The sequence below is a fragment of the Plasmopara halstedii genome (genome assembly GCF_900000015.1).
Source record: "Plasmopara halstedii genome assembly, contig: Scaffold_650, whole genome shotgun sequence".
In the NCBI taxonomy this organism is placed as follows: Eukaryota; Oomycota; class Peronosporomycetes; order Peronosporales; family Peronosporaceae; genus Plasmopara; species Plasmopara halstedii.
Genome location: NW_020187567.1, coordinates 2,266,801 through 2,287,617, shown reverse-complemented (window position 1 = coordinate 2,287,617; position 20,817 = coordinate 2,266,801). Strand labels below are relative to the sequence as shown.

The following is a 20,817-nucleotide window of genomic DNA, read 5'->3' as shown; positions in this document are numbered from 1 at the left end:
TTGAGATCAGCTTATGGCCCTCCAGATTTACCGGCTTACGCTGTGCGCACGACGACGCGATGCGTCATGATATTTCTGATCATAAGAATCTACGACTTATGGGTAGTCTTGCCGTAGTGGCACCTCAACTCCCACGAGTTCTCGAAGTTTGGGTATCCTCGCCGCGTATATGCAATCCCGGCTTGCATATACGCTCCGTGCTCAAGTGGACGGAGCTCTTCGGGGATGGACCCTGTTGTTCTCTCCCTCTTTGGAGCGCAACATAACTCAGTTCTTCTTCAGTAGGGCGCTCCACGCCATCTGGGCTTTGTCGTTTTCCCGCGTCTAACAAGACTGATTAGAATCGGGACGTCGGTTCGATTAACCTTGACGCGCCTTGCGCAGGGGACAACCAGTCGGAAGGTGACGAGTGTCTCTCCACAGACGAAACACCGTCGGGTGTTTGAACGCTACTCAGCAGCTCGAAGTTCTGCCTCCTCCTTCTCAACATAGCTGAGATCCATTGGCTTAGATCTGTTCGACGAGCTCTGACGTTGTTCATTCCAACCAAGTCGTGTCGACTTGAAGTTGAATTCGACATTCAGTGCCACGCTCTGCTTATTCAAAAGAAGGCGGATGCACACGGAATACTTCCATTCTAGCCACGCCAGTGGGAAGGCCTTTCATAAAGACGGTCAGTGTGACCGCCTCGGAAAGAGCAATTACTGCCATCCCGGCAATAAATCTACGCAGCACTTGGAGGATTTCTACCAATTTCTTCTTGCCCTGTCAGGCAGCAAGGAACGCGATCGCACGCGATATTCCTTACTTGGTTTCGACAACACTCGCAAAATCTGAGGCTTCAGCTCCTTCCAGGAGGGGAACGCAGCTTCGACCGAAGCGTCGCACGTTAGTCCCATTCACGCGCATGGTCCCTGGGCTTGTAGAAAGCTAGCGCCACGCGCTGTTGCTCGTTTTGGACCATGGCGGATACTATAGCCATCGCAGGGAAATCTCTCCATTCTTACCTTCAAAGCTCTTAATGCTCAACACGAACAGCCTGGATTGAAAGAAATCATCCTTCAAAGCTGACGGCTTCTGCTGTAAGTGATTTAACAGAGCATTTTCATAAACTGAAAACTTCTCTAGGTGCGCGCTTATGGCCTCGGGCCCCTGTGCAACGAAGTGCTTCAAGCCCTCGGGCCCAGCAAGGACACCAGCTTGTTAAGCCCGTCTCGAATGCCCTGGGACAAATATGAGTTTTCCTCGATCCTCACAGAGGATCCGTCGCAACGACTCAGGCGTAGATTGACCAACAAGTGCTACCAATTGCAGCGGAACTGCTGTAGCTCTATGCTTAGAGGAAGCAAAGTAGGTCACCGACCTTACATTCTTTTCAAGAACAAGTACGAGAGTAGCGGATCGCATTCCGCTACTTCCAAGAACTAAAAACCATACAAAGCAAACGAACACTTCGGCTCAAAATCGAAACGGTATTTAATTGTTTTAGCTGCGGCAATATAAAAAACCTTAGGTTTTCCTAATTAATATAGTAATATGCATTACTACTGGCATTCCTGCCACGTGCTGGCTTCTTGTTACAATGAAGCCACAGCACCTCGTGATTACACCTTTCTTGTGCAATACACACATATGTACGATCGCACAATCTTGTGCGAGCCGCCCTTCCATACAAGGGTGCGTGTCACTCCGTTACAACACATGTGGATAAAAATTACCAAAGCAAATGCTCACGACATAATGTATTGAGGCAATCGCTGAAAGATTAAGTAGCCTGCGTATACATCTGCACATGCACATTCACATTGCATGCTGCCAACTCCGTTAAGTTAAGCCGTCACTGATGTCTCCACTATTGCGCAAAACTGTGCGCGGTTACAGTTTCTTACACGTTACAGTGGGGAGACGGCCCATAAATAAGAAAAAATTGCTCATAGGGGATGGTTTTTAAGCAAAAATCATATTTTGTCAGCTAATAAAGTGTCTGCAACTAAAGCTGAGTCTACTAGTACATTGCAATATCTGACATTTGCACTTGGCATAGGCTCCCATCCCATTAATGAATCACGGAATACACTGTACGATGTGTTCCGTACCATTTGTTCTGGCAAGGGCCTCGCGAACTTTCTTGAAGCTCTATTTGTACAGTAGTCACCAAAGCCATTCTTTTCAGCATTAAGAAATCTAGATTGTATGGCTACAACACATAACGCGGTGTGCATGTGCGTTATCGATCTTAACGCGCATTATGTAGCTCGCTACGCCCACCCCCCATTAAGAATTATATATATAATGGCAGGGATAACATCCCCTTCGCTTGACTAACAAACTTTTTACCACATCTATCAACTGTGATGTTTTGAAAAAGGCAGCTAGTAACACGCAGAACATTAATTCCAGAAGATTGGAATATGACTGACTAAGCCAAGGTGCCTTACGTTGGAAAGAGCGCCGCCACATAGACCGCTAAGATCCACCAAATATCTTGGTTGAGGACACCAGCTTTGGAGATCAACAACCGAAAGCTTTTGGCACAAGGAAGGCTCAAAGGACTTCTATATTATGTTATATATTATATATAACTGTTCGTCTCGCTGGAAACAAGATTCATTCCCCATCTCCACCAATTAATTTTATACTACTGGTTGGCGAAACTGAGGAGGATCGTATTATCTCTAGAAAAGGCACATCGTCCATAACAACGACAACAAGGACCCACTCCACATTATAGACCCCGGTGTATGAATCACATGGAATCCCTAACAGAAAGCAAGATACTAGTCCCAGGATGCACGTTCCAGCAAAACGAACGCTTCCAAAGCCACGCCGCCCCCGGTGATAGAGAGGTCCGTAGTGTTCAGCAGTGCAATTAGAGATCTCGCCATCTAAAGCGCTTTATTCTTCAAGTGAATACTCACGACCTCGATGAGCAGCAGGCCACTGGGGTATTCCTTGATCATATATTGCATTACATTGCTGAATTCGTCCGACACCTACGACTTAGACACATTTGGTTGTAACGAGGTCTTTGGAGACGGTTTCCACAGCAGGAGGGTGCCTACTAATTGATTGGACTCATTTTTGGCGACTAGGTCGTTTGCAACAGCGATGTTATTGAGCACGATAGTCAAAAACAATATTAATAGATCAAACATTTCAATAAGTTTCAAAATGTTTCCAAACGGCCCACTTCAATCTATTTTTTCGCTCAAAACACTACCTGTAATTATTATCGATGCCCCACCTTCTAGACTCTGGCGTCTTTGTCTGCGTACCAAAAGAGTTTCAAATTGACTTTTTTAAGCCTGGCGAATTCTGTCATAGTGATTTGTCGCGACCCGGCACATGAGCGATTATTAATAGTTAGGCTGTCGCAATTAAGTTAAGGAAAGCACTATCAGCTTTCCATATTTCAAGTCAACACAAAATTGTATTTCGCAAAAGTCGACAGCCAGCTGCTTATTTATATCGGTAAATGCGATGCATGGACGCTTGTTCTCAAAGACGCTGGTCTATACAGACCACAAAGCGATTAGAGCCATTTGAAACTTCACGAATGCAGTATCCAACGCGAGGCACTTTTTGTTATTGTTAAAGTAGCTCCTGGCAGCCATATACTGTCTGGACAGGAGCGAAATCACTAATTTTCATTCCTCATTTCCAGGTAGCATTAATCCGTAACCAACAACAAATTTCACGGAGCGCTACAATATATCGTCCAGTAAAATACGGACAGGCAGTTGCTGAAATATTGCCACAAGACTCTAAAAGCATTTTAGTTATGTGATCCCGACGCCGATGCACGTCTTTTCTAAAGATTCCCAAGCCATACATACCCAAAAGTATTTGTGCAGGTAATTGGCTCATTTCAACCAAGGTTTGTTACCGGGGTACAGGTCATGAGCATTGACCCTAACCTTCGCGTGGTATACAACGACCCCCTTGTTACCCGCGAAGGCTCGAGGACTTTAATTTATTCTAGCCAAAAATGCACTTGTATATAGCTAATTCATTCTCATGATTTAAAAAATCGGCATAGATTCTTCAACTGCGTCGCAACAGCCAGCTGTTTACTTTTGTTCGACTGACAAACGGACGGATCGTCAAAGAACATTTGTGAGCGTACGTAAGGTTCTGAACAATCATGTGGTCGGGCTATTCTTCGAAGTTGGCGGGTGCTGAAAGTATTCCGTGGTATCGCTAGCCACAACCAAATTGTACCGCTTGGGGTTCATACTACTATGAGTGGGACTTCCGACTTTGACGTCCAAACGTGGTAACATTTACCTACCGTATCATGCACACTGGTCTTAATGCAACAGACATGCGCTTTAGCATCACAGCTTCTTGTATATCGCTGTCTATGCCGACACGGTGGTAATAATTTGCTTATTTTGAGCACGTTATCACTTTTGTTTCTAGTTTTGAGCATAGAACATCGGGGAAACTCGAATCGCACCGCTAAATTCTTGCTTTCTCGGCGAAGAAGATCATACTGCTCGCGTGAAAAAAGATATTGACTCGCGACACTATAATTTGTACGAAGCCTTTCCATGTGGTAGGAGCTGTGACTATGGACTACGTTTGAACAATCCATCCAACCAGATCATACAAATACTAGAGTTACCTCGGGCCAAGAAGTGCCACTCGCTAATTGCAAAAGTATTCGCGGTCGTCCTCGAACCTTACAAATTGTAACAGGATTCGCCCGTCCATGTACACATACTCAATGAGGAAGGCTTAGCTCAACTTACACGCCTCACCGCGTGTTCCTCGCTTCCAGCAGGCTATTTAGTTACGTAATGAGGAGGAAAGGTGAAATGACATTTACTATTATAGCCATTAGGCTTTTAGCCTTCCAGACCTAAGAAGTGCCTCCAGTTCTGATACAACATAAATGAAAGATGATATACAACAATACAGGGTGTACATCTAATGTGACACGCACAAAGTATGTGGTCCACATAACATGTGTAACGGGACCTAGCCCATGAGACCATTCCTCACTCAAAAGTGGGTTCACCCAAATTCTTCTCTTCTTCAAATTCTTCTTCTGCTCTTTGTCACGCTCTGTCCAACTGACAACCCACATGCTTGCTCCTCATGAGATCTTCGTCACTACCGAACTTGGATAATATTTTAATACGACGTCACACAGCGTATTTGCGCTATCGCGAACATGATCGTCATGATGACTTTCACGATAGACCTGGTTATTCCACCCTAGTGCTCGACTGATGACTCCAATCGTGAGTTTTCGCGCCGTCGGACCAATCACTCATGCTAGAGGTGAACCACAAAGCCTCATGTATGCCTTATACGTCTAGCAATCCAATCTGGATTCCATCCAGACAATCAACACTTGATTACGGGCATGGGTCCATGCGACCAAATCCGTGGATATATACCGTTTGCTATGCGCGAGTACCGCTGCACTCTTGTTGAAGGACGCGATATGCGCTTCGATTTGTGCATTTGAGAGCGCATGATGGGGTTCACTCCAATATCGAGGATGCTCGTGAAGTATGCTCGGTCATCAGTCGAATTCAGGACGAGAGGGACAGAGAGAGAAGAGGAAGGGACAGCTTCCTCGACTGGTGGCCGTCTTCGTACCCGCATCGAACGCGAACGATATTGAGACAGTTGCCAAAATTACGAGTGCAAGGCTCCCACGCATTCTCGTTCGCTGGATACCCCAGCCATCTCACAAAGATCTCCTTCCGACCGCGGTCCTTCCTCTCCACTAACCATTCTTAACGTGGTAATATCGATTTCCCTGTCCATCTAGAAGAGAGTGAGATGCCCGGAGTGGGATCCCTCTGTTTCTTCTATGACTGATTAGTCTATGTCCACCTTGAAATTGTGTTTGACAAAGGTTAAGAAGATATTTTCCCCTGATGAACCAGCGTCTGATCAAGGTGACCGAATGGGTGTTGTCGACGCAGCAGCGCGTGAAGGGGAATCGACAAGTCGTTCGCGAACTTCGAGATTTGGCATGGCGTCATGGAACTCGCCTGGGAATGCAATCGAGAGTCGTAGCAAACGATTTAGGACACTGCAAGCTCTACCTCCTGCTGCGGCTGTTTCCGCTGGTCATGTGGGGTCTCCTGCGCTCTGTTCGGACGCTCCCGATTATTCTCGTCGTTTTGAGGACGATGCTGAGGCGATGACGCCAAGGTATTCGAATTTCGACCCTCGCGCCAAAGCCGCGGCTCTTAAGCCATCTTCGTATGCCCCTAGGTTACATCCAGGTTGGAAATCGCCTCGTCGTGATTGTAGGGATTGATGAGCCCAGCGTATAATACTGGATGTGTTCTAAGCCAGCTTGGTAGGTCGATAGTGCAAGCATTTTCAAGTCATGACACTACTCGGAATGGACTGATAAAGCGCGGTAATTAATAGCTTCGAGCTTCCCAAGCTTGAGATCGCATCATCTGATATATTCTTAGTACTACTTAGTGGGACAGTGTACTACTTAGTACTACTTAGTACTAAGTGTATTGAATTGTGGGGGGCAGTGTACTAAGTAGTACACTGTCCCCCACAATTTAATACATTTTGCCTTGACGAACTCGTCAATCTGTGTGTTTCTTTTGTAAATCTTGCGCGTTTGCCATTGCTTCTTGTACACGTGTGATCACATTCACACGATCATGATGAATGAAGTCTAAGGCGTCTTTTTACCTGCGCTTCACATTTGCATTATTGTTTGCATCAATTTGGGAGGCAACGATTTGCCGAACTCCTCTCCCACTTACATTAGAGACACCACTAATCGCACAAATCAGTACTTGCGGGTGTCGCAAGCCATTCATAATAAATGGCGTAGGTCCAGTGATGAATGAACTGAATTGTCCATGCATACTAAGCCAATGTTAACAACGAACTTCATTCCGCGGGATTTTCCGCACAGAATTCTCTCAAAACATCACCGTCCACTCGGTTGACACGTTCTGTTTGTCCATCGGTCTCCAGGTATACCTCTGTGAACATATCCAAGCGAATGCCAAGAATTCGAAATACTTTTCTATAAAAGCCACTCGTGGATCGTGTATCACGATCAGAGACGATGGCGCCTAGTGATCGTTTAAATCGTGGTCACTGAACTTTTTAGTCAGACCTCCGGCATCGACGGATTCGCTACACGGAGCGATGCGAACCATTGCTGAGTCTGTCAACAAAGACGAGCACCCCACTGTGACCATCCGTATTCTCGGGGGAAGCCAAAAGTAAATCAAGATCGACCAACTTCCAACAGTCAGTAGGAACAGAAAGAATCTGCCGTGGCATTCGCGTGTGTCGTGCGCTCTACACGCGCTGACAGACATCGCATGTCTCCACGTATCGTGCCACCTACTTGCACATGTAAAAACACCGAAATTGGGCACTGAGAGACTGGTCGGTCTTCTCACGGCCAACGTGACCGGCCGTCAGCTTGTTATACGCTTCCTGTACTTTAAATAATCGTTATGGGGGACGACAACCCGTGGCTTGTCGTCCTGTGCAGCTCCATCGTAAAGGAGGCCATTCTTTCATATATAACGATTTTATCTTGATTTCAAGCGACTAGGAAGCTTATCATGGAATTCCATATCATTTGATTACAGTACTCTGATGATCAGACTACACGACTCATTCTCAACAAACGCTCGACGTATCATATCGAATATGTAATGGGGTTACACGTACCCTGGTATGCAAGGGTGGGTCACACCATCTTGTGTGACCGTACAAAGGTGTAAATTACAGACAATGGTGTGGCTACACCGCTACAAGAAGTCACTACTTGGCGGGACTGCCATTGGTTATGCATATTTTTTACACAATTAAGCAAACCTAAAGTTTAAGATATAGGCGGCTCTGCCGCAAATGTAACCAATAGATACAGTTTCGATTTTGAACGGAAGAGCACATTTGCCTCGGTTAAAATTTCGGGTTCTCTTGGAGGTAGTCCACTCCACTCGTACTGGTTCTGGTATAGAGCGTAAGGTCGCTCAACTTCCTCTAAGCAAAGAGCTACGGCAGCCACGCTGCACTTGGTAGCACTCGTAGTCAATCTATGCCTGAGTCGTTACGACCGATCCTCTAAGAGGATGGAGCAATTCTCCTTTTTGCCCCAGCGGGCTTAGTAAACTGATATCCCTGTTTGGCTTTGAGGGCGTAGAACACCTTGTTTTGCACGGCCTCGAAGCGAAACTCGCGCCTAGAGGCGTTTTAAGGCTATCAAACTGCTCTGCTTGAGCACCTCCAGCAGAAGCAATCAGCGTCGACTGCGACCATGACGCCATCGTCAACGACGAATGACTCCTCCCGACCCAGGGCCGCTCATGTTGAGCTTGAAGATCTTCGAGGGTCAGGCTGGAAAGAATCTCCTACTCTGGGTAAGAGAGGCCGAGATGGCTTTGGCATCCGCCATGATTCAGAACGAGCAACAGCACGTAGTGTTAGCTTTCTTCAAGTTCGCGGGCCGAGCACGAGAATGGGCACTAACGTGTGGTACTTCGATTGCAGCTGCGTTCCACTCCTGGAAGGAGCCAAAGCCTCATATTTTGCGAGTGTTCTCGCCGCCCGACCAGGCATATCGCGTGCGATCGCGTTTCCTTGCCGCCCGACAGGGTAAGAAGGAATAGGTTTACTTTGTTCAATAGTTGCATACTCTCATTGCCGGGATTGCAGCCGATCTTCTCCCCGAAGCGGTCACACCGACCGTCTTTATGAAAGGCCTTTGCACTGGCGTGGCCAAAATGGAAGTCTTCCGTGTGCATCAGCCTTCTCTTGAAGAATCGGTCGGCGTGGCATTGAATGCCGAATTCAACTTCAAGTCGGCACGACTTGGTTGAAATGCTCAACTTCAGAGCTCGTCGAACAGATATGAGCCAATGGATCTCAGCTATGCTGAGAAGGAGGCGGGAGAGCTTCGAGCTGCTGAGCAGCGTTCAAACACCCGACGGTGTTTTGTCTGTGAAGAGACACACGACAACACTTTCGGACTGGTTGTCCCCTGCACAAGGCGCGTCAAGGTTAACCGAACCGACGTCCCGCTTACACGACCAGCAAGTTTGTCTTGCATACATGTTTCGTGTCCGAGAGCACAGAGCTCTTCGGGTCTGGGCCCTGCTACCTTCTATCTCTTTGAGGCACAACAGTATTCAGTTCATCCTCAGTAGGGCGCCCCGCGCCAACTGGGTTCAGTCGTTTCCCCGCGTCTCGCCAGACTGGTTGGAAGCGACCGTGAAGGGCTTTGAGAAGCCATGAAAGATGCTTATCAATTCCGAATCGTCGAGCAATAATACTCGACGCTCCACGATTGAAGGAAGTCAGCCGTATGCTGAGGCGCTGGAAGCGCGGTTGAGTGACACAGTTACTGTTGGCTTAGCGACGATGACTTGTGTCACTGTGCCGAGAGTCCATGTGGACCTCGGTGTCAAGTTCCTTGAATTTGATAGCGTAGGATGCTGCTTAGTCTTAGACTTGGGCTCAAAATTTTATCTTATCCTTGGTATGGCATGGTTAGAACACCATGAGCCATGGATCAATTAGAGGTCGAAGACCTTGGGCGCTCTGGCACGTCTCCTGGTGGAGCTTTGATGAGTCATGAATCCACCCTTGCTAGGAAGCAGAAGCGCTATTGGCGCGGGCACTGGACTGGGACGGTCAATGTGCTAGATACCGGAGTATCCGAGCTGTCAAACACCAAAGGTGTTTTAGACAAGAGTCCCGAGCGTTGCTCGCGGGCTAAACGTAAAGTGGCACGAAACCCACTGAGCACTGCTCACGTTACGAAGCAGTTGCTGCATGCCTTAAGTGGCATGGCCTGGACGAGGTCCGAGGCACCCTGGCCAAGGCCCTTCTGATGCTCGTGGAGTGGCACGTTATCCACTGAACGAAGAATGCGGAAATTGCAGCTCTTCGTCGGATGTTGTTAATAAAAATAAGGATCCAATAGAGCAGGGAGTGGGGACACTGGACGACGCCGAGTGCGTGCTCCTACTGGTATCAATGGGACGCAAAACCATTAAAAAGAGGAGACAGCGCTGCCCTACGTTATCTGCAAGACACCCAGGGTGTTTCTACCGTAGATGATGGCACACAGCTATATACCCTTGTCAATGGTATGATGGGGGAGGACGACGGCGACGTCATCTCGAGGCTATTCCCGCGGTGAATGCTCTTCTTGAGCTGGACGAAAAGTCATTCGAAGAGTTTGGCGGTGTCTCGAAGGCAGGCAATTCAGCCGAGGTAGTCATTATAAGACCAAACGAGGAGATTAACTCGTCGTCGCTTCTGGATGAAACTGTCCTAAAGGACACGAAGAAGGTGCTGAACGCAGGGAGTAGATCGTCTATCCTGATGAATCGTTTGGATCCGTATCATTTTTTGGCAAAGGGAATACAACACGTCGTCTCCAAAAACCCGCCATTGGTCCTACCTCCGGACCGAGGTATGCGCCATGAGATCGACCTGGTTATCAGGAACCAAATATTGCGGAATACACCCATGGCCTTCGCCCAAGGAGCAGTGTGACGTCATTGACCCCCTTTTCTATGCGAAGAACGACGCAGGAATGGTGCGTAAGAGCAAATCTTCCTATTCGACACCCACGTTTTTTGTCCATAAAAGCCGAACGGCAAGTAGCGTATCGTCCACGCTTATAATAGGCTAAACGCTGCCACCATTTCGGCACAGACGCCGAATCCTAGGAAGAATGTTTCCCAAAACAATATGGCTGGCTGTACAAAGTACAGTGCACTCGACTTGGTTTATGGGTACTACCAATTGCTCTTGAGGCCGAGTGATTATTCGCTAACAGCGATGAGTACTCCTAGCGGGATGCTCTGGGAGTGGTTGGTGATGCCTCAAGGGCTGTCAAATGCACTAGCAACATTTAATCGTCTGGTGACGCTATTGTTCAGGCCCCATCGGGCGTATGCACAGACATACTACGACGAATCTTCGTCCACAGTCGTGCGCAGCACGGATGACAGATGTGGTTTTCTACCAGCGGTGCTCGAGTGCATGCGCACGAATAAGCTGTTTGATAATGCCGATAAGTGCATCTTCAGCGCAGAAAAAATCCCATTTTTAAAGTGCTTCATCGGATAGCGTGGCCTTCGAGCGGGTCCCGCGAAGGTCAAGGCCATTGTGGACTGGTCGGTTCTAAAGAACCAAAAGGACTTGGGCAAGTGGCTTGGCCTTGCCACCTACTCGCACAAGTATAGCGCAAATTATGTGAAGCTGGCATAGCCATTGTTTAATCTCCTTAAGGATACAGAACGGTGTTGGGACACCGAGCATCGGGGGTCAAGGCAGCCTCCTTCATAATACAAATAATACCAATACTATCTTTGCCGGAACCCGATCGTACGTTTAGTGTCGTCTATTACGCTTCCAACTTTGCCATCTGCTGCGCCCTTCTGCAAGCAGACGCCGAGAGGTGATATCGGGTGATCGCGTTCGAATTTCGCCAGCTTAAGGCTGCGGAGAGGAATTACCCAGTTCACAACAAGGAATTACTTGCCATGGAGTGTGCACATGTCAGGTTTCGGGCGTATCAAAGCCATTTGTGATCAGCACAGATCGTGCGTCATTACGCACTGCGACTTAGTCGCCTCACCTCTCGCAGAAGATAGCCAGGTGGCTGTCATTTTTTTGCAGAATATAACTTCGAGGTGATGTGTAAGCCAGAAAAGCAGAATGCTTTGGCTGATGCGTTGTCACGCAGACCGAACTATGAGCTTACTCATGTCTGGACGGTGACGTCGTCAGTGACGGATTTGACCCGCACCGCATACTCGGATGACAGTATGTGTGTAGTGCTGCTACAGGATCTCGGGAGCAAGGCGTTTGGAAACTTGGACAAGAAATTTTCGGCACCGATAATTTCTTGTCCAAGTTTCCAAACGCTAGCGCGCACGGTTACACCGATATTCGTTAGATAACGGGTTGCTATACTATAGCACCGAATTAACGGATACACCACGAAATGTGGTTCATCATGATGAGGATTTGAATAACCGCATCCTCTATGATCCTCACGACACCCAACTCAGTGGCCAATGCGGTCGTGAAAAGACCAAAAGCTCGGTGAGCGGCCACTTTTGGTGGCCCAAGCTCATATGTGCGCACGTGTGAGACGTGTCAGAGGGAAAAACCCTTTCCAATTACGGCGGCGCCGATGGTCAATTTGCCGGCACCCTGGGTATTGGCAGTCCTTGAGTATGGACTTTGTGTTTGGCTCGGTGTACTCGGTGGGCGACACGGGTGTCGTGATCTTCGTGGGTCGTTTGAGCAAGATGGCTCATCTTGCGGCAGTGCCGAACACCATCGACGTTGTGGGCACAGCGACGCTGTTTGGGGATCGTGTGTTTCGACAACATGGACTCCCAGGGTCAATTGTTTCTGATAAAGACCCGCACTTCACCGCGAAGTTTTGGTCTATAAATTTCAGGGCTGGGCATTAAGCTAACTATGGCAACTGCGGACCATCCATAGACGGATGGTCAGACTGAGCGCGTGAATCGCGTCGTTGAGACGTTCTTCGCAGCGTCTGCGCTGAGATGCCGAAGCGCTGGAGCCCTCTATTGCCACTCGTAGGTTTGATCTAAACAATGCAGTGCATTAATCTACTGGCTGCACGCCGCTCTACGTGAACGGGCTTGTTCATCCTCGCATCCCGCTGATGGCGCCATCCCAGGTTAAGGGCTTAGTGGGGGGAGAATAGCCGAGCGGCTAGCTGATGTCAGCCCCCTAACTGTCTGTTAAGAAGTCGATTAATTTCTGTCAACCAGACTGAGTGTCTCACAACACGTTCGCGATGCGATGGCTGAAAGCTAAAGCATGCAGAAAGAATATGCAGACAGAAGAAAAAAAGGAATGTTGAAAACATTGATGTCGGACACCTGGTTTAGCTGAATGCTAATAACCTTCCTACACATGCAGTCTCTGCTGTCTTTAAGACGGAGCTCCGTTCATAATTTATTGGTCTTTTAAGGTCGTGGTCAAGCGAGGCCTAGCGTATATGTTGAACCTTCCGAGAAGGATGCGCTCCCACCCGGTGTTCTATGTGGGCTTGCTTAAGCCGTACCGAAATCCGGCGCAAGTGAACGCGGAAGCCTTGGTGCTGGGTCGGTGCTCAAAGGCGCTCGGACACCCAAAATTTGATCCAACAACTGGTTCTGAGCATGGAGTACAACAATTTCCGTTTCCAGCGACGCAAGGCGCTCCACCGTCACACGAAGTGACGAATTCGCTTGCTCGATGACTAAAAGCCGATCCGATTGAGCACGATATTCCTCAACGCGAGGAGTCGGTGCACAAAGTGCTCCAGGCTTTTGAGGTCTATCGCACAGCGACGTCGGAGAGATGCTCGGCAGAATGCCGATGACGACGGACTTTGTCCTCCAACGCTCGAAGAGCGTCGCGATTCACCGCTTGGCGATCGATTAAGTCGTCATCGTCCGCCGCCTTCTCTTTTTGATGAGAATGATGGCGTCCACTACCACGTGAAATGCCTTGTGGGTCGACGTCGTCGGCGGGATTTAACCCAATATCTTGTGAAGTAGTGGGGATACCCAAACTTCGAGAGTTTGTGGGAATTTGAGATGTCACCTCGGTAAGACTGCCCAGACGTCGTAGACGCTTATGATCAGAAAGATCATGACGCCTTGCGTCTCCGTGCGCACAGCTCTTCTCGACAGTAGCCCGAGAGGCCGAAAGGCCATGAGCTGAGCTCAAGCAATGGCTATGAAATGCTGCGATCGTTGAGCCACCCTCGTGAGAAACTACAGAGCTCGCGGAAGCGTTATGGATTGTTACATGTGTCTCAGGGCGACAATACGTGGGAAGTCGGCGTTGCGCCTTAAATTTGGAAAACTCAAATCTTAGATGACGCTCAACGCGCACATCCAATTCCTTGTTGCTTTGCTGTAAGGTAGACAGCGAAAAAGGTTTCCGGTGCCGCTGCACCCATCGCTCAAAGAGCTCATCGTCATCTGTAGCGGTTTTGCCAGGGGTGAGCACCACAGGGATGGTCAGCATTGCGGGAACAGGAACACCTCCTTTTTGAGCTCGAAGTTGAGCGCGGTACCGACCCATTGGAAACCAAAAAGCGAGCTCGCAGAGCTTTATGCTGATCGGCTCAGTTTGTGTAGTAACCGGATGCCCGACTACATAGACACCAAACGATCGAGCGATCGCGTCTTCCGCTTCAGCAGTGGGTCCACCGAGCAGAAGCCATGATCCACACAAGTGTCCAAGACCGAACGTGGAAACGCAGCCGCCCTTTGAGCAGCCTCCAATCGCTGCTCCTTTGCCTCGTTGAGGCGGTTGGTAATAATAGCACTTCCCCCGGAAGCCGAGAGGTCGGGGAACGGACATGGTGTCCGCAAGGCTTGAGCTGGGCTCACGTCGCGCCATTGGTGCAATTCATTCTACTCGTCTTTTCATGCTGGGAAAGGAGTATCCGATTCGTAGTCAGCCTCCTCCAACTCCTCTATGAGGAAATCCGTCGCCTGGGGCGGGCGTGGTTTGTTGCACTCAGTTCCGAGGGCTTGATATGTGCTTCCCGTGATACAGTGGACGTAATGTCAAGGATGCACCCGCGAGCGCCCTCGGAACCAGCTAGGCTGGGTGTTTTGCGCGTCGTAGACACAAGGCTCATCGAGCGGGGAATGTTTAAAGTTGTTCTTACAGAACGTAAGGTGTCTCAGACACACGAGCCTCGTATGAGACGACCGTTAAATGTGAATTCAGGATATTCGCAATTTTAATGGGGGGAGTGTAACGGGGTTACATGTACGATTGTAAGAAAAGGCGGGTCGCACAAAATTGTGCGATCGTACATAGGTGTGTACTACACAAGTTTGTGTAATCACACAGTGGTGTGGCCTTATCGTAACAAGAAGCCACTACGTGGCAAGATTGTCAGTAGTAATGCATATTGCTATATTAATTAGGTCTTGCTATATTAATTAGGAAAAACCTAGGATTTCAAATATTGGTGGCTCTGCTGCAATTAAAACAATTAAATAAAGTTTTGATTTTGAGCAGAAATGCTCGTTTTCCTTTTTAAGGTTTTTAGTTTTTAAAAGTAGCGATTGTGATCCGCTACACTCGTACTGGTTATTTGAAAGAACGTATTCAGCTTCCTCTACGCAAAGAGCTACGGCAGCCCCGCTGCACGTGTTCCTGCAGGTATCCTTTTTGAAACTATCAAATCAATAAGTTTACAGTTCAAGTCTGTATATAGTAGGTTTCGCGTATAACTTTGCTCCCCAATAGACGATTGGATGTCCACAATTTCTCCGAAGTCTTGTGTTTCGTTTGTAAAATCAAATTCGTTGCGATATGCTACACCATCTTGTAGTTCATACTTCTTCGCAGGATCTATAAGCTATTGGCACCCTCACTCTAGGATTAAGCTTTCTCTAGCGAGGGAATGATGGTAGCTATCCGGCCCTATTTTGGAACAGAGTTCCGTACCACTCATTCCGCTATGGGGCTAGCTCGTTCAGTGGGGCCTCCGTCCCACCCAACTATCGCACGCCTTTTCGGGTGCGAGGTAGACAAGCTGCATTGGGTGTGATTGCTCGTCCATAACTCACTTCAGATCCTATGGTTATTAAACCGGATACTTTCCGGTCCGGATCAAGTGGCTAATCACTTGAGCCCAAGGTTGCTTCCTGATTTAGACCGGACGACCCTGGGAATACTACGAATTTTCGCGTAGCTAGATCTAATATTTGGCAAGCAGTATCTACTGGACCACTAGAAACATCTTGCAGCGGAGTTGTCGTAGCTCTTTGCTCAGAGTAAGCTAAGCTTGCGACCTTGCGTTCTTTCAACGAACCAGTACATATGTAGCGGATCGCAATCCGCTACTTCTAAGTACTAAAGTCTTACCAAGGCAAACGAACACTTTTGTCCTGAAACGAAACTGTATTTAATTGTTTTTGTAGCAAAACCTAATCAATATATTAATATGCACTACTACTGGCACGTGGTGGCTTCTTGTTACGGCGTAGCCACACCACTGCGTAATACACACCTATGTACGGTGTGCGACCCGCCCTTTCTTACAAAGGTCGTATAAACCCGTTACACATCTCAAAAGCGTAGCTTTACGTCTCGTCAAAACTGGTATATTTGGCACCTTGAGGTTGATAGCATCTTTGTTTTGTCTCTTGATATTTCTTCCCCAGAGTTGTTGTATCAGTTTGGTCAGCTTTACATAAGTCGGGTCACCCTGTTTATGCCTTTGACCACGTATGCGTGCAAACTGGAACAATTAATTGTGTAACTTTTATGTAAACTCACTGTACTTGTTAATATTTGGCTTGGAATGCAAAAACAAACGGCTGTAAATACATCTGTGGAATATGATGATATGTTTTGCTACATTGATCGCCTACATTTTGCAAGGAATAGAGCTGCTCGCAAAGATATCTCAGAATAAACTAAGAACCTTTGTGTCACTGCAATTCATGACAAAGAGCCTTTGTGCCACTGCGATTCATAAACTAATGCACCAATTCAAGATTGTTAGTGTGAAAAGTTGATCATTGGGTAAACAATGAAAATAATAAAAATTTCAACCCATCTTAATAATTCTACTAAAATAATTGGCGCTATTAGAGTTCTTACAAAGTCAGAAATATCTTTAATAGAGATAACTACGACCATTTTTACAAATTCAGAAATCTTGTATTTATGTCCATTCGCATCAACATTATAGAACGACCAACAAGTGCGGCGGCCCTTGTCTTGATTTTATGTTTGACACGTACAAAATGTTTTTAGTATTTCGAAGAGGTCCGTCGATTGTATCAAAGCCGTTCGAGCACTGGACTCTTACAACGACGAAAGACGTTCGAGGCACTCAGAAGACAATCACATTATGTTCGGTTGTCTCATCTGTCATGATTTGATGCTAATATTTCTTTTATTATAAATAACAAAATTTTAGCCCTCTCTCTTTTTTCCTGGTATAGTTCTTTTCTATGCAAAGAAAAAAAAATCTTGTAGTTCCGACTTATTGAACACATTTATTCAAAGCTTCACTCAGACTGTACCTGTACCACAAAACGATCCGCATATTTTATCCTGTTGTCCAACGACACAAGCATGTCCAGCAATCGTCACATAACTCATTTTCTTCACTACCACCATGGCAACTCGTCGCGAGCAGCGCCGAAGCCTTAACGATTCGTTCATGCGCGGTTCAATATCCCGCCAAGAATACGATGAATTACTGCCATTCGTATCATCACCAACCTCGAGTCAAACCCAACAAGAATCTTTATTCGATGTCAATCGACCTGAAGCACAACAGGCTGGTAGCGTCACTTCATCAACGACTCATCGCAATGTTCGCTTCGCCGACGAAGTAAACTTTACCACGTCAGATCCTGGTGAGCATCACCCACAGCATCAAATGCCAGCACCTGTCACGGCTGCAACGTCATCGTCAGGATTGCAGCTGCGCTGTCCGGCTTGTGGCACAAGTAATGATATGACGCGTAGCTCTCGCTGCTATGTGTGCAATTCGCGCCTTGCCGTTTCTGATGAGCCATCAGCTTCAACGCCCAGAAGATTAAATACAAGACAGCGCTGGCCCATTGTAACGGCCATGACGCCTTCAAATGATGCTTTCAGTGCGGCGGATGGCGGTCGTGTTGTGTTTAACAACGGCATTTTTTCTTGTGCTATGCAGGACACACAGATCGTTACGACGGCGGAAGGAAGCACTTGCGAGGTGTACGTTATGTGCTGCACGTGGCAACCTGAGGGTATAAGTAGTCAGCAGCCACACGCAACATGGTATGTGTCACAACGATTTAGCCAATTTGAGAGATTGCACAAGGTGTTGAAAAGAAGATTCTCACGCTCATCAGCAGTGTTACTACCCCCATTTCCTGCGAAATATCATTTGACGGACCGACTTGAGAAGAGGAAGCAAGGTTTAGGAATATACATGCCAAGGTTACTAGAAATGTGTACGCAACTCCCCGACGGACAGTCGGTGCCGGAGCTGGACGAATTTCTGGATATTTCGCACCAGGTCCAAATTTTCCAGTCTCGGCGTCGTAGCAATTCTGAGCCTCCTACCGCGAGCACGAATTCGCCTGAAGAGGCATCGTCGCTCTTTCCGGCATTCACGGGTCCTGTTATACTACCTTCACAGCCACTGGCACCTCCTATGGATGCGACAGAACTTGCTCAAGCTGAGGGTGCGATAAGGCTCCTTTCCAGTGCAGTGCGCAATTCACGAGGAGACGTTCGTAGTGACGGCACCGTACAGCACCATTTGGGTGTGTGTGTGCAATTGGCACCCGGACTGCAGCGCTCTGTCGATGTGGAGAACCCATTTGCAGACGCGGACCTCATTCCACAAGCATTGCAGTGCCAAGAAGACCTTCAGCAGGCAGTCGCATTGTACAATGATGCGCTCCTTGCTGCCTCGGGGATTTTACCTGCCCGACAACAAGTGCGAGAATATAGCCAGCATGAGCCACATGTCCAATCTCAGCAGATGCCAGTGGGCAACGTTGTTCCTGCAAGTGCCGCGTAAGGACCACATACTTAACATGCATCATCTATCTACACATAATAAAAATGTAAGCAGTTTAATTTGCCTGTTGCTGGCTTGAACGCATGATATGTATTAAAAATGAGCAGCAAGATGCAAACCAGAATCATAATCGTAAGCATAATCGTTCACTACTTCCATTCGACGATGACTTCTTCTGATCTAAGTCCACCTGAATTCTCGCATGCGAGAAATAGTTGCCTTCGCAATAAGCAGAACACTCGACAAAACCAAGGCTTTACGAGATTTACAGTGCATGAATGATTACACGCCATAGCTAGGCTGGTAAGAGTTCTGCTGACCCGGAACATACGGAGGTGGTGGAGCCTGAACGCCACCACCTTCCTGTGCAGAAAGAGCATACGTTTCCGTGACAGCAAGCAGTGAGTCATTATACAGTCCCATAGTTGTCTCAAGATCTTCTTGACACTGCATGGCACGCGGAATCAAATCCACATTGGCAAACGGATTGTCCAAGTTTGCTGAGATCTGCAAGCGTGGCAACAGCTGCACGCAGACTTTAAGGTGGTGTTGTACTTGAGGATCGCGGCGTAAGTCACCACGTGCACTACGAATGGATGCGTTCAGCAGCGCCACAGCTTGTTCCGTGTGACACAGTTCCTCTTCATCCAGCGGGGTAGGCAGTTCAGTAGGTAAGCGTGCCTGCTCACGAGCAGCCATTCCCTCAGCCCCGCCAGCATTTACGTTCAGCGCACGATTAACCGCATTAGATTCGTCGGCACCGCCTGACGAGAGTTGACGGCGATACTGCTCCACTTGACGCGATACGTTCAAAAAGCGGTCCAGCTCGGGCACGTTTAAATTTTCAGGAAGACGGGCACACAAGTCGAGCACCTGCGCTACATATCGTTCCAGACCCCGCTTGCGCTCCTCGACAATAGCACTTGAATTTCCTGATTTTCCTTTGAAAACTCCTCCTAGTACGTGTTTGCGGGGGAAAAATGGAATTGTAGCTACTGCTGCTGGAATCTTTCGCTTTAAGTCCTTGTGTAATTTTTCAAAGACACTAAAGCGGTGAGATACCAACCAAGTCGTAGACTCATTCGAATCCTTCGGTTGCCAATTGCAACGCAACACATACACCGTGTATTCTGTGTAATTATCGTCTTGAAGAGTTTGCGTACGGTGCATCTGCGCATCAAAATACCCGTCGTGGATATATATACGGCCATTCTCAGTAGAGAATGTGCCCAAAGGTGCTGTCAGTGTCGACACACTTCTCTGACGCGATTGACCACCGTATCCGTAGATACCAGGATTAGCGGCGGCAGCAGCAGATTCGTCACTTGTAGTCAGTAAAGAGCCACAATCGTCGCAATGATTGCCATTGGCCGTGTTGTTGGTAGCACCGCATGCAGGGCAACGGATCTGTATGCCGTATACTCCCGCAGTATATAGACGGCTCAATGACTCCTCCTGCTCGGCAGTGAGTGCAGCACCAGACGAAGCCGCTTCAGGCTTCTCGAGAAGAAAGGGCACCAGCTCATCATACTCAGATTGAGTAATAGCACCACTCAAAAGCAAGTCGTTCAGCTGTTGAAGCTGCTCTCGGTTCTCCTGTGAAACATTATCGGGGATCTCTACCACATGCACCTGACCGGAAGGAGTCTGAACACTATTCACCTGAGCAAGTCCACTGAGAAGGCTGGCACTGACACTCGCAGCCTCCAACAGCGCCTGTTCCTTGCGGCGTTGAGCCTCCTCGCGTTCGCGCTCCATTCGCTCTTCAAGCTCTTTCGCCTCAGCAATGGCTCGTAGCTCGGCCTGACGCTCGTGCTCCACAGCAGCAGTGGCTTCCGCAGCAGCAGCTTCGGCTTCAGCAACCGCAGCCGCAGCTTCCTTTGCAAGTCTTATAGCCTCTTCTTCAGCAATGCGAGCTTCGGCTTCCATGCGAAGGCGGTCTTCTTCAGCAGCAGCGCGAGCAACGCTTTCGCGACGAGCGATATCAGCAGCCAGTCGAGCTTCTTCCTCACGGCGCTTAGCCTCTTCGGCCTGACGCTTAGCCTCAGCAGCACGTGCAGCTGCCAAAGCAAGCATTTCTTGCTTCTTCGACTTAAATAGACGGCGTGCCGTCATACCACGAAACAGAGCCTGAACCACGACAACAGCGGAGCGCTTCTTCTTGAAATCACGACGTACTGACAATGCTCGCCACCACCGCTGAATTCGGACCACCGAGTTACGACGGAATTGAATACGCCGCAGCAGTT

The 20,817-nt window shown here is 48.1% G+C and overlaps 5 protein-coding genes across 5 annotated transcripts; 1 reads left to right on the top strand and 4 right to left on the bottom strand.

The window, feature by feature from the left end:
- Window positions 1-2,607: 2,607 nt before the first annotated feature.
- Window positions 2,608-2,885, bottom strand: PHALS_13094 (uncharacterized protein; the record flags this gene model as incomplete). The annotated part of the gene is made up of 2 exons (XM_024728779.1): window positions 2,608-2,759; window positions 2,795-2,885. 2 exons carry the CDS (start codon window positions 2,883-2,885, stop codon window positions 2,608-2,610), a joined length of 243 nt encoding a protein of 80 aa, XP_024579223.1.
- A 10,453-nt stretch (window positions 2,886-13,338) lies between these two features.
- Window positions 13,339-14,094, bottom strand: PHALS_13093 (uncharacterized protein; the record flags this gene model as incomplete). Its single annotated transcript, XM_024728778.1, has 1 exon — window positions 13,339-14,094. The coding sequence occupies one exon, from the start codon at window positions 14,092-14,094 to the stop codon at window positions 13,339-13,341; it is 756 nt and encodes a 251-aa protein (XP_024579222.1).
- A 3,070-nt stretch (window positions 14,095-17,164) lies between these two features.
- PHALS_13092 (myosin-like protein) lies at window positions 17,165-18,568 on the top strand (the record flags this gene model as incomplete). Its single annotated transcript, XM_024728777.1, has 1 exon — window positions 17,165-18,568. One exon carries the CDS (start codon window positions 17,165-17,167, stop codon window positions 18,566-18,568), a length of 1,404 nt encoding a protein of 467 aa, XP_024579221.1.
- A 282-nt stretch (window positions 18,569-18,850) lies between these two features.
- PHALS_13091 (myosin-like protein) lies at window positions 18,851-20,326 on the bottom strand (the record flags this gene model as incomplete). Its single annotated transcript, XM_024728776.1, has 1 exon — window positions 18,851-20,326. One exon carries the CDS (start codon window positions 20,324-20,326, stop codon window positions 18,851-18,853), a length of 1,476 nt encoding a protein of 491 aa, XP_024579220.1.
- A 131-nt stretch (window positions 20,327-20,457) lies between these two features.
- PHALS_13090 (uncharacterized protein) lies at window positions 20,458-20,683 on the bottom strand (the record flags this gene model as incomplete). The annotated part of the gene is made up of 2 exons (XM_024728775.1): window positions 20,458-20,469; window positions 20,534-20,683. The coding sequence occupies 2 exons, from the start codon at window positions 20,681-20,683 to the stop codon at window positions 20,458-20,460; spliced, it is 162 nt and encodes a 53-aa protein (XP_024579219.1).
- Between the last annotated feature and the right edge of the window lie 134 nt (window positions 20,684-20,817).